At 53.8% G+C, this 13,444-nt stretch overlaps 1 protein-coding gene and 1 long non-coding RNA gene across 6 annotated transcripts in view; both read left to right on the plus strand.

Annotated features, from left to right (window-relative positions):
• OSBP2 (oxysterol binding protein 2) overlaps nt 1-13,444 on the plus strand; it is a 121,547-nt gene that overhangs the window by 12,098 nt on the left and 96,005 nt on the right. Inside the window, exon 1 of one of the 5 annotated variants that reach the window (XM_071571929.1) lies at nt 8,974-9,041. The exons of the other annotated variants lie outside the window; for them this stretch is intronic. Within the exon in view, the coding sequence (XP_071428030.1) occupies nt 9,034-9,041 (8 nt within the window). The 5' untranslated portion in view covers nt 8,974-9,033. Of the gene's footprint in view, nt 1-8,973; nt 9,042-13,444 lie in introns of those variants that run through there. 5 annotated transcript variants of the gene reach the window in all.
• Nucleotides 2,375-3,413, plus strand: LOC139679837 (uncharacterized). Its single transcript, XR_011699253.1, has 2 exons — nt 2,375-2,638; nt 3,159-3,413. It is a non-coding gene; the product is annotated as an uncharacterized lncRNA (long non-coding RNA).

A 13,444-nucleotide genomic window follows, 5' to 3' on the forward strand; every position in this document is an offset into this window, starting at 1 on the left:
CCCGGTGTGCTCACTGTGCTCAGTGTGCTCACTGTGCCTGGTGTGCCCGGTGTGCTCACTGTGCCCTCTGTGCCCGGTATGCTCACTGTGCCCTCTGTGCCCGGTGTGCTCACTGTGCTCAGTGTGCTCACTGTGCCTGGTGTGCCCGGTGTGCTCACTGTGCCCTCTGTGCCCGGTATGCTCACTGTGCCCTCTGTGCCCGGTGTGCTCACTGTGCTCAGTGTGCTCACTGTGCCTGGTGTGCCCGGTGTGCTCACTGTGCCCTCTGTGCCCGGTATGCTCACTGTGCCCTCTGTGCCCGGTGTGCTCACTGTGCCCTCTGTGCCTGGTGTGCTCATTGTGCCCGCTGTGCCCGGTGTGCTCAGTGTGCCTGGTGTGCCTGGTGTGCTCACTGTGCCCTCTGTGCCCGGTGTGCTCACTGTGCTCTCAGTGCCCGGTGTGCTCACTGTGCCCACTGTGCCCGGTATGCTCAGTGTGCCTGGTGTGCCTGGTGTGCCCACTGTGCCCTCTGTGCCCGATGTGCTCACTGTGCCCTCTGTGCCCGGTATGCTCACTGTGCCCTCTGTGCCCGGTGTGCTCACTGTGCCCGCTGTGCCTGGTGTGCTCACTGTGCTCACTGTGCCCGGTATGCTCACTGTGCCTGCTGTGCCCAGTGTGCTCACTGTGCCCTCAGTGCCCGGTGTGCTCACTGTGCCCTCTGTGCCTGGTATGCTCACTGTGCTCACTGTGCCCACTGTGCTCAGTGTGCTCACTGTGCCTGGTGTGCCCGGTGTGCTCACTGTGCCCTCTGTGGCCAGTGTGCTCACTGTGCCCGCTGTGCCCGGTGTGCTCACTGTGCCCTCTGTGCCCAGTGTGCTCACTGTGCCCTCTGTGCCTGCTGTGCCCGGTATGCTCACTGTGCCCGCTGTGCCCTCTGTGCTCAGTGTGCTCACTGTGCCTGGTGTGCCTGGTGTGCTCACTGTGCCCTCAGTGCCTGGTGTGCTCACTGTGCTCACTGTGCCCGGTGTGCCCGGTATGCTCACTGTGCCCGCTGTGCCCACTGTGCCTGCTGTGCCCGGTGTGCCCGGTGTGCTCACTGTGCCCTCTGTGCCTGCTGTGCCCGGTATGCTCACTGTGCCCGCTGTGCCCGGTATGCTCACTGTGCCCGCTGTGCCCTCTGTGCTCAGTGTGCTCACTGTGCCTGGTGTGCCTGGTGTGCTCACTGTGCCCTCTGTGCTCACTGTGCCTGGTGTGCTCACTGTGCCCTCTGTGCCCGGTGTGCCCGGTATGCTCACTGTGCCCTCTGTGCCCGCTGTGCCCGGTATGCTCACTGTGCCCTCAGTGCCCGGTATGCTCACTGTGCTCACTGTGCCTGCTGTGCCTGCTGTGCCCAGTGTGCTCACTGTGCCCTCAGTGCCCGCTGTGCCCGGTATGCTCACTGTGCTCACTGTGCCCTCTGTGCCCGCTGTGCCCGGTATGCTCACTCTGCCCTCTGTGCCCGGTGTGCTCACTGTGCCCTCTGTGCCCGCTGTGCCCGGTATGCTCACTGTGCCCTCTGTGCCCGGTGTGCTCACTGTGCCCTCTGTGCCCGCTGTGCCCAGTATGCTCACTGTGCCCGCTGTGCCCGCTGTGCCTGCTGTGCCCGGTGTGCCCGGTGTGCTCACTGTGCCTGCTGTGCCCGCTGTGCCTGGTATGCTCACTGTGCCCTCTGTGCCTGCTGTGCCCGCTGTGCCCGGTATGCTCACTGTGCCCGCTGTGCCTGCTGTGCCCGCTGTGCCCAGTGCCAGGGCTGTGTTGTTCAGCAGCCCCATCCTGTATTTTTGGAAGACCGAGACCCCGCAGCTTTGCTGTTTCCAAACATGCAGGTTACTGTGACTGACGCTGAGTGCTCTGTATCCCTCGTTTATTATTCCCAAGTTATTGCTGAGGTGCTTCCCAGCAGAGCCCGTGGAGCAGAAGGCACTGCAGGTTTATAGTGCGTGGTGAGGTGAGACTAATCCCTGGCTTTATTTTATCCCAGCAGTGTTTTCCCTGCCTTGTCTGCTGGGTCACTGTGGTCTGTGTTGGGGAGAGGCTGCCATGGGCTCCCTGGTTCTGCATTTTCCATTCTGGGATGGAATTTTTATAGGCAGGAGGAAGAGGGTGCTCAAAGCAAAAGTCTTTTTGTGAGGGTATAAAAGGGGACAGTCATTGCAATTCTGTGTAATTTGTATTGATCCTGCACAGCACTGTGAGCTGCCACTCAGAACTGGCCTTTCATCGTCTTGCCACACGCTGTGAGACTCCCTTTGGAGGCTGGTGGGGGTGGTGGTGCTCCAAGTAGCCATTTCCTCTCAGGGATTGTTTGGGAGAACATAGAACTCGGTTAGTTTTTGGTAGACGTGGTGAGATTTACACTCCATTAGCCGCAGTATTTGCTGTGTAATGTCGTTACTGACGGGTGAGTGCCCTCCCAGCCAGGCTGGGGGTGATGCCAAGTGGAGCAGAGAGGTCACAAGTCTGGATTCCAGAGGCACCATGACAGGCTGGAGAAACAGGATGATGGGAGCTCTGTGATGTTCAGCGGAGGCAAACACCAGCCCTGCCTTGGGGTTGCTGGCTCAAAGCAGCTTTGCAGGAGAGCCCCTGGGGACAACAAGGTGACCAAGAGTCACCAGAGGTCAGTGGTGGCTTTGGCTGCATTAGCAGAAGTGCAGCGTGTGGAGGGAAGGGACTGCCCCCTTTGGTCAGTACTGGGTGCCCTGTCTGGGGTGTGGGTCTGGTTTGGGGGTCCCAGGATGAGGCTGGAGTGGTGGAGGGATGTGGGAGTGCTCAGCCTGGAGCACAGGAGGAGAGGGGAGACCCACAGCTCTGTGATGGAGGCTGTGAGAGCACAGAACATGGCTCTGCTCTCCCAGGATGAGGCAGTGGGCTGGTACCAGCCTGTGGGAAACCCTGCATGGACACTCAGAAACACTGACCTGGGAGTGAGGGCTGAATACTGAGGTGATGGGGTCTGGAGGGGTGAGGGGTCCTCTTGACTATTCCAACTGTGGGTACACAGGGTCCTGAGCAACCTGATCTGGGTGCAGATGCTCAGGGCAGGAGGCTGCACCTGAGGTGCTTTCCAGACATGTTTCATGTACCATTCTATGATAACTTGGTTTCTGACACTTGAAACTTAGTCAGGTTGTCTTCAGCTCTCCAGGTGCTGATGGGGGTGAAGAAAAGCCTTGTCATGTCTGTGGCTTGTCCTGGAGCCTGGGGGTTTGCTGTGTGTGTTCAGACTCCTCCACTTCCATGGCACCCTGAACTGAGGGAAGGACTTCTGCCTGATGCTGGGACAGCCTGAGGATTGGCAAGGCAAACGTGGGATGGGATTAAGCTGCACTTTGCTGTTTTATCATGGTTTTATCTGTTAAAGCTTATAATAAATGCAGTGTTTTGCTGGAACACTTGAGGAGGCAAAGACCCAGTTGGGTTTCTGATCCCTTTAGGAGTGGGATTAGTTTAGGAGCTAAAGGATAGGAATTTTCCCATTTTTTTCCTGTGCAGTCTCCAGGATGTCCCAGCTGGGTGCTGCCCTGGAGCTGTTTTCCCAGGAACCTGCATTTTTGTGTAAGTAAACATGAGAGTATGCACTGGATGAGGCATCTGCTTCTTCCTCCCTGTTTCTTTCCTTTACACCACAAGGAAAGCAGTAAAGACTTCTGCTTCAACATGGAAAAACCTCTGGATGCAACCTCCTTGGAAGTTTATATTTGATCTTGACTTGCAGAGGTCTAGAAATTCATCCTTTTTGCCCTGTAACAAGCCCATTTCCCCTCCTTCCAGCCTGCAAACATCCAGCCAGGAACTGTCACTTGGAAGTACCTGCAGAGGCTGCAGCTGTGTATCCCAGCACAGATAAGGTTTGGAATTGCTGGATTGGATTGTATTCTGCTGCACATCTGCAGCCCTGAACTCTCTTTGCAGTGCAGGAATGAAACCTCTGGCTGCCCATAGCTGATACTCTCCATTTTTGGGATGTTACAGGTTAATTTATTACCTGCCACCCCCTGCTTTAAGCCTGAAGCACAAGCCCTGGGAATGGGACTGATTCCATCAGGATTTGTACATTTGATTTAAAAGTGCACAATACCTGACCAGGCTGAATGGTTCTGAGAGTGACATTCTGCAGGCAGTGGAGACTGAGAGCTTAAGGGAGAATCACAGAATCATAGAATGGATTGGGTTGGAAAAGACCTTCGAGATCATCAAGTCCAACCCTTGGTCCAACTCCAGTCCCTTTACCAGATCATGGCACTCAGTGCCACGGCCAAGCTCAGCTGAAAAACCTCCAGGGATGGGGAATCCACCCCCTCTCTGGGCAGCCCATTCCAATCCCTGAGCACTCTCTCTGCAAAGAATTGTTTTCTGATCTCCAACTTCAATTTCCCCTGGCAGAGCTTGAGCCCATCGTGCCCCCTTGTCCTATTGCTGAGTGCCTGGGAAGTCCCTGTGGCTGCTGCAGGGAGGCAGTGATGCACTTTTAGGGAGCACTGGGATTGTGGTTTTCCTCTGTCACGTGGCTGCTGTGCCTGGGGTTTCACAGGGTCAGGCTGGGGATGGGAACAGCAGGAGGAGCTGCATAACCTTTAATCATGGAATCCTGAAATGGTTTGGGTTGGAAGGGACCTTAAAGCCCATCCATTCCCACCTCTGCCATGGGCAGGGACACCTCCCACCAGCCCAGGGTGCTCCAAGCCCTGTCCAACCTGGCCTTGGACACTTCCAGGGATGGGGCAGCCACAGCTTCTCTGCCCAACCTGTGCCAGGGCCTGCCCACCCTCACAGCCAGGAATTCCTTAGAATTCCTTCCCAATATCCCATCTATCCCTGCCCTCTGGCAGTGGGAAGCCATTCCTCTTTGTCCATGCCTTATCCCAAGTCCCTCTCCAGCTCTCCTGGAGCCCCTTTAGGCACTAGAAGGACTCTCAGGTCTCCCTGGAGCCTTCCCTTCTCCAATTAGAACAATCCCAACTCTCTCAGCCTTAGTTTAGTGTGGTTTAATGTTGGGAACTTGCTCTGAGGTGTTTCCAGGAAGATTTACAATTTCTCTAATTTTAGGAAGTAGCCAAAACACCAATAATAAGTAGCCTTTAATCCCACAGGCATTGTCCTGAAGTGAAACATCCTCATGGGTATGGAGGGAGTTAGAGTTTTGTTTCAGATTCCAAATACCACCCTTTAAATACTGTCTGTTTTCCATTTGCCTTGTAAAGGGAATAAATTAAATCCAGTGAGCCCTTTGTCCCATGTGGCTTGTATGCAAAGTCCACTGTTACCATGAGCTGTATTTTTAATTTACAAATTCAAAATGCACCATTACCATTGCACCATATAATATCCCATTAGGTGTATTTTTAATTTACAAATTGTGGTTTATTTATCAAACTCCTGGTTGGATGTAAAGCCAGTGCTTAAAACCCGTGTCTGGGTTCAGTGGTGGCACTTTGTGAGGGCACATCCTGCTGCCTGGTGTGATGAGCACCTTCATCCCTTCAATCCAACATCACGAGAAGGGTTTGTGCTGCACCAGGTCTCTATAAAAAGAATCTGCTCCCATGTGCAAGTGTTGTGGTCGGAACAGCTCAGTGTGAGTGTGTGGATATGATGTGATCCCTCTGGCTTCCTTGGGGAAAGGGCACTCTGCTGCTTTCCCCTGCTGGATGCTCCTCAAATCACAGAATCACCAAATGTCCTGAGTGGGAAGGGACCCACAAGGACCATGGAAGAACAGCTCATGGAATCACAGAATCCTGGAATCACAGAATCAGTTGAGTTGGAAGAGATCTCAGAGATCACCAAGTCCAACCCTTGGTCCAACCGCACTTTGATCACCGGATCATGGCACTCAGTCTGACCTTAAAAACCTCCAGGGATGGGGAATCCACCCCCTCTCTGGGCAGCCCATTCCAATGCCTGAGCACTCTCTCTGTAAAGAATTTTTTTCTGATATCCAACCTAAACCTCCCCTGGAAAAAGAAGAAGTAAGAGCAAGAGAGCTTCCCTGGGTCCCTGTCCTCAGGGCCCAAGCCCTCGGCTCCCATCGGAAGGGGCCAACCATGGGGCAGGAAGCACCGGCCTCATTCTGGCTCATCTCTTTGCTGGGATCCAGATTTGAGGGATCCCTTTGGGGCAAGATGTGAATGGCAATGCTGTGGCTTCTATTCCCATTGTAATCCCAGAGATGCTGAGAGTCTGGGTAGTGATGAACACATTGCCCAGTTTAAAGGCAGGGATTGGGTTCTTGGCACAGGAGTGCCCTAGGATGGAGCTGGACTTGCCCTCCCAGAGGAGGAAAGTTATGCTGTTCAGAGGAACTGGTAAGATTTGTGAATCATCATGAAAAAAGGGGAGGAAGGGGTTCTCTGCAAAACAGAAGTAACCCAATACCACAAATTAAGAGTGGGAGATGAGAATTTGTGCTTGGTACCTCAAGTGTCCTGCCCAGGAGGGCTCAGCCCTGGCTGGTGGCTGGCACTGGGCTCTTCAATATGTTGATATGTTGTTATGGGACCATTTGATTCCTGACCTGATGTCTGTCCCCTCTTACAGCTTTGCCTCTTACCTCTGTAAAATAAAAATATATAAAACCTGAAGGTTTGAACCTGCTTTTCTTCCTGCAGAAGGATAAAGAAATGAAAATGGGTAGAGAACGTAAGAAAAATGAGTTTTTGTGCTTCAAAGCAGTTTGGTGGATCCTGGGAGGAAAGGAGGAGGATGAGGACAGTTTTATTTGTCACCTGCATGAAGTTCTGCTCTGAAAAGCACTGAGCACAGGGCTGTGTTCCTCTGCAGCCCAGCTGGGCTTTTCCTCCTCCCCTGGGAACACTTTCCATGTCCATCCTGCTGTCCTTCCCATGTTCATCCTGCTGTTCCTTTGGTGCAATCCTTCCTGTGGCTGCACTTGCTGGGGTGAGACCCCCAGGGCTTGGGGTCTTTTCTGGAGGCTGCTGGAGAGAGGGGACAGGAGCCACTTTTTGGAGTCACTTGGAGGAGCACATGGATGCAGAGGGCAGCTTCTAGGCCCAGCTTGGCCTTTTTTGGGTGTAGAAATGTTTGTACAATGTTTTCTCTATAATATACAAGAGTTTAAAGATGGGGACCAGCGTTCATCTCCCTGCTGCTGGTTGGAGAAAATGTAAAGCTGTGGAGAAGCTCTGGAGAGCTGCTTTCCTTCTGGTCCTGGCTGTAGTTGTGGTGTTTGTTGTGTGTGTGGATGTGTCCCTGTCTGGGGCTGCACTGGGAGCGTGGAGCTCTGCAGGGATTGCTGCTCAGGCACACGGCCAGGGGCTCCTGCTTTCCCTGGCTCCCTGCTGTTCTTCTGCACCGGCAAAGCACCCAACGTGTGTGTTTGCTCTCCTGTGACCTCTCTGCTTCTTCCTCCTGTGGAATTTGTCCTGAGGAGCCACCAAAACCCTGTATTCTGTCCAGCACTCTGGGTTTGCAGTTGTTGTGGAGGCAGAAGAGGAGGAGGCGGCGTTGGGAGAAGGGGAGCGTTGGAAGCGGCTCCTGCGGAAATGGCTGAGGTTGAGGGCTAAAAATAAACCCTTCCCAGCCCTGTCCCTGTGATGGGAATTGCTGGATACGAGCCTTTGGGCAGTCAGGGATCCAGGGTTCTCATGTCCTTTGGGAAGCACCAGGGCCTGGACCTGCAGTGGGGCTTTGGGACCTGCTGGTGAATCCTTTTGCTCCCCAGGAGCCCCAGCAGGGTGGGCTGGGGGGGTTGTCTGGACAGGCAACGTGCAAAAGGGGTTTTGCTTATGGAAAACCCCCAGACTAAAGGGGGCTTACAGCAGGTCTGGAGAGGGACCTTGGGCAAGGTCCTGGAGGGACAGGGCAAAGGGGAATGACAGAGGGCAAGGTTAGATGGGATATTGGGAAGAAATTGCTCCCTGAGAGACCCTGGCACAGGTTGGGCAGAGAAGCTGTGGCTGCCTCATCCCTGGAAGAGTCCAAGGCCAGGTTGGAGCAGCCTGGTCTAGTGGAAGATGTCCCTGCTCATGGCAGGAGTGGGAACAAGATGGGCTTTAGTGTCCCTCCCAACCCAAACCATTCCGTGGTTCTGTGACTTGCTTGTTTGCCTTTGTGGTACATGTACAGGAGGCTGCTCTGGAAGCCCATTGGCTTCCCAGAGTGGCTGTTGGAATGGAAGGCAGTGACTCTGGATAAAGCTGATGCTGCCTTTGTGAATGTGAACCTTTCCTGCATGGAGGAGAGGGCTGGGATGGCAGCTGGTTGGTCTTGAGCAGTTTTGGAGGTGTCCTGTGAAGGGCTACCTGGGAGAACAAGGGCTTGGCTGCAGCCTGAAGAGCACAGAGGGGTGAGCAAAAGGCAGGACTTGGACTGTGCTGAAACAGCTGGAATGTTTCTGCTCTAAAACCTCTGAGCATCTTATTGCACCACATGTGCTGTCTTGCAACACAGTGCTCTGAAATAACACCCAGAGTCTGGTCTGAGCACTTGGGAAGTTTTGTTAAAGCTGTAACTCCTCCATGTCTGCATGTGAGAGCTGACCCTGGTTGGAGGTCACTGACTTTGCCTTCCCTCTTGGTCGTGGGAACCCACAGTCTGTAGGAACCTACAGCCCCTGGACACTGATCCCAGTGCAGAGTATTGGCATGATTTGGGTTATAGAACTATGGACTGGTTTGGGTGGGAAGGGACCTTAAAGCCCCTCCAGTCCCACCCCTGCCATGGACAGGGACACCTCCCACCAGCCCAGGTTGCTCCAAGGCCTGTCTAACCTGGCCTTGGACACTCCCAGGGATGGGGCAGCCACAGCTTCTCTGCCCAACCTGTGCCAGGGCCTGCCCACCCTCAAAGGGAACAGTTTTATCCCAATATCCCATCTGTCCCTGCCCTCTGGCAATGGGAAGCCATTCCCCTTGTCCTGTCACTGAGATTTAATGCTGGAGGACACTTGGTCTCACAGTGAAGCAGCCGAGATGTGCCACGTCTGTTCTGAAGTGGGCCAAGCTCACTTGGGCATCTGCAGGATTTGATCCAGGAGCACCATCAGTCCCAGTCATGGCCCAGTAAGTGGTTAACTCCTGATTTCTGTTTTAAGTAAAACTCTTGGCATCTCCAGTGCCTGCAATGCCAGCTGCCAATGCCTTTTTATTTGTTGGCTTGTGTCATAAGGAGTGGGAAAGGTCTTACACTGTGCCACACTGCCCCTTGCACTCACACTGCTGATGTAATTTACTCTGCTGCTTTCATTTCCCCTCTGGGAAAAACCTGCTGTTCCCAGGATTGCTGACCTCCTCACTCCTCAGGAGCTCATCCTCCAAGGATCAGCTGACCTTTTCTGGGTAATGAAGGTCGTGGAGGCACCTTGGCTGCAAGGTCTGCCCTGGAGTTGGGTGTTGGGCAGAGGCAGCTGCGTGTCCTGCTCAGGGAGGAGATGGGTCTGAGGGAAACTCTCCCCACCTCTGCTCTGGGCACACACCCCACACCAGCCCCCACACCCTGCAGCACCCAAACCTGTAGTCACGTAGTTGCTGAGGATTTCAAAGTCAAGGTCTGAGAAGCAACAGGATTTTAAGTGTGAAATTTTATCTTTCTTCTTGTGCCTTAAAATAGAGGAAAAAAATCCATGCAACAGTGTGGGCTTTGCATCCGGATATCAATCCTTAAGGAATATTTCACACAGCAAGTGATTCTGCATCTGGGTATCTGTCTCTAAGGAATATTTCATCCAGAGAGAGAGATCCTGTGCTATAATTGAGTGTTGTTTGAAAGCTGGCAAGAAGTCAGGAGTGTGATGACTTTAGAGTGATGTTTGAGGTCACAGGCCATAATTCATGTGGTGTCTGTGAGGGAAATTTGGTGCTGAAAGCATTAACATTGTTGGTGGCTTGCACAGAGAGCTGTTTGCAGCATGGAAAAATTCTTGGAAGCGAGCTCTTCTATCCACACTTGATCCTGGAAAGATGAGATGAGTCTTGTGCTCAAAGCAAATACCTCCCTGAACTCTGTAGTCTGGCAAAATAAGGATTTTTTTTTTGACCAATCTGAATATTGTAAGTGGGATAGGAGTTGATGGGATAGGAGTCAAAATGGTGCTCAATGTTGGCTGTGCTCTGCTCTGTGTGCTCTCATGTCCTTGGCCACGGTGGTGAGAATATACAAACATGAGCTGACTGTGGCTGATCTTTATTCTGATCATTTCATGCAATTGCCAAGGGCAGAAGCACCAGCAAAAACTTGAAATCAGAGGCTGTAATGAGAAAAGTGACTGCTTGAGGCTCTCATCTGCTGCAGTGCATTTATTCCTTGTGCAGGAAGAACATTTGTCAAGTGAACCCTGTGTGTGGTCACTTGTCGATTGTTCTTGCTTTAAAATGAGCCACCAAGGTGACTCAGACCTGGCCCAGGTCCTGGATGGTCCTGATGGCTGTGGCAATGGTGGGATCTGGATCAGACCTTCACACACTGTGGTTATTTCAGCAGCAGCACAGCTCACGAGTCTCGGTGGGGTTTTCTGCTCTGGATCTTTGGCAATTTTGCTTGGAGAGTAATGAAAGCAGCAAACTGGGGTGACTGGGGGCTTCCTCTGGTGTTTTTGGAAGAAGGTGAGGAGGGTTTCTGATGAGGTTCTCTGAACCTCTGAGTGTGCCCCAGCCTCCTGTGCAGCTGCCAGTGTCCCTGCTGGGCCGGGCGTGAGCTCGGGGCTCTCCTGGCAGTTTCACACTGGCTCAGACGTGTTTGTGGCTGCCAGAACATCCCCCTGAACTGAGGATTTATCTTTGGGAGCTTCATCTGGGCAAAGAGTCAGAGAGGAGGGTGGGCAGGCCCTGGCACAGGTTGGGCAGAGAAGCTGTGGCTGCCCCATCCCTGGGAGTGTCCAAGGCCAGGCTGGAAGGGGCTTGGAGCACCCTGGGGCAGTGGAAGGTGTCCCTGTCCATGGCAGGAGTGGGACTGGATGGGCTTTAAGGTCCCTTCAGCCCAAACCATTCTGGGATTCTGTGAAGAGCCTAAAGGGGAGGAAATCCAGTGCATTCACTGTACAGGTGAGGGAATGCAGTGCTGCAAACAGCTCTGTCCTCCCCAGAAGCTTTTTGTCTTGGTGCCCAGTTATGTTACAGCCACCACCAGTGGCATTGCAGGAGATGCAGATCCAGTGCAGAGCCCACTCCCAGCTCCAGTGCAGATCCCAGCTCCCCAGAGCCATTCCCAGCTCCAGTGCCGATCCCAGCTCCCCAGAGCCATTCCCAGCTCCATGTGCAGATCCCAGCTCCCCAGAGCCATTCCCAGCTCCCCAGAGCTATTCCCAGCTCCCCAGAGCCATTCCCAGCAACATGTGCAGATCCCAGCTCCCCAGAGCCATTCCCAGCTCCAGTGCCGATCCCAGCTCCCCAGAGCCATTCCCAGCTCCATGTGCAGATCCCAGCTCCCCAGAGCCATTCCCAGCTCCCCAGAGCCATTCCCAGCTCCATGTGCAGATCCCAGCTCCCCAGAGCCATTCCCAGCTCCATGTGCCGATCCCAGCTCCCCAGAGCCATTCCCAGCAACATGTGCAGATCCCAGCTCCCCAGAGCCATTCCCAGCAACATGTGCAGATCCCAGCTCCCCAGAGCCATTCCCAGCTCCAGTGCAGATCCCAGCTCCCCAGAGCCATTCCCAGCTCCCCAGAGCCATTCCCAGCTCCATGTGCAGATCCCAGCTCCCCAGAGCCATTCCCAGCTCCCCAGAGCCATTCCCAGCTCCCCACAGCCATTCCCAGCTCCATGTGCAGATCCCAGCTCCCCACAGCCATTCCCAGTTCCCCAGAGCCATTCCCAGCTCCATGTGCCGATCCCAGCTCCCCACAGCCATTCCCAGCTCCCCACAGCCATTCCCAGCTCCCCAGAGCCATTCCCAGCTCCATGTGCAGATCCCAGCTCCCCACAGCCATTCCCAGCTCCCCAGAGCCATTCCCAGCTCCAGTGCAGATCCCAGCTCCCCACAGCCATTCCCAGCTCCAGTGCAGATCCCAGCTCCCCACAGCCATTCCCATCCCAGGCAGCAGTGGATTTCTGGAAGCTGCTGACCCCATGGATTGGTGTCTCCACAGGGATGGACAGCAGTGTCCTTGTGCTGTGTCAGAGAGGGCACCTGGGACTCTGAACACTCTTAATGGTGTTTCCTTCTGGCCATATACTAAAATTTTTCCAACCCTTTCCCAGTGCTGAGTTCCTTGAATTCTGCTCTTGCTGGAAGGGAAGAAGCAAAAACCTTTCTGGGGATGCAGCAGTGTTGGATTGGAGTGAGGCTGGAGTTGTCCTGAGTCCCACCAGCACAGGGAGCTGCTCCTGCTGCAGGCCAGGGTGATGGGTCACTGCCTGAGGATCACCCAGAGCACTCAGGGAGCTGTTTGGGTGCCTGTGTTTGCAGGGCTGATGTCCCTGATATCAGCCAGGGCCACCCCAGGCTGTTGGCCTGTCCAGAGGAGATAGCACAGCTTGGTGGGAGGAGTGGGAGTAATTTATTTTAGGATTTGTTTTAGTTTCTTTGTGTATCTCTTGCCTGCTGCTGAGGTTTCCTCACAGAAAACCTGCACTGTGCATGTGAGAGAGGCAGAAATGGGGTATAAAAGCTAATCCTGAAGGTGTTGCAACTGGATGGGTTGCTTTTAGGGAATCCTTGTCTCTGGGGCAGGAATCTTGTCGGTGGGAACACTGCAGGAATAGAACATCCATCTGTGGAGTGAAGGGCACTGGAGCTTATCTGTGCCTTTTACTGTCATTCTCATTTTGGGAGGAAGAGCCTTTATAGGTTTGTGTGCATTTGAACTGGCTTTACACACGACCAGCTTGGGAAACAAGACTCTACACGTGGCACTCTGCTTGGATATGTTACATATTGGGAGGAGATTGCCCCGTGGCACAGCTTGTGCTGCTCAGCCACCCACCCAGCAGCTCTGCCACTCTTTTATTTAGGAAAAGAAATGAGAGGAAGCCAGGGTGTTGTTTCAGAGCCCTCTCAGCTTGGCAGTGTTGGTTTTCATGCCCTGACCATCTCTCACACCCGGATGCTTTCTCAGCAGTGAGTGCTCTGATGGAACTCACTCACACCTGAGATGTTGGCACAAACTGCCCCTGGGATGTTCTGCCAGGCAGTGCCAGGGCTGAGTGCAGTGCTGTGTCCTGCCCTGCCACGGGGGGAGTTTGTCTGGCAAATCCCCTGCCCTGAGCTCCTCTGGAGGTTTTTCCTTCTCTCTCAAGCACAGAGAGGCAAGGGCTGTGTGTAAATGATGTGGAGCAGGAGGTGTCTTCCAGGTTTTATCTTGTGGAAAGCGTGCCCTTCACTGGGGTGGGTGTTGCACCCAAACTAAAGTGGAAAAGCTCTGGAGAAAGGAGGGTGAAATCCAGATTGCTGTGCTTGTTGCTCACTGACAGGAGAGGTGTTGGCCAAGTCTCCCCCCCAGTCTGTGCTTGGGTGGTGGTGCTGAGGCTCA

The sequence above is a fragment of the Pithys albifrons genome, chromosome 17 (genome assembly GCF_047495875.1).
Source record: "Pithys albifrons albifrons isolate INPA30051 chromosome 17, PitAlb_v1, whole genome shotgun sequence".
NCBI lineage: Eukaryota > Metazoa > Chordata > Aves > Passeriformes > Thamnophilidae > Pithys > Pithys albifrons.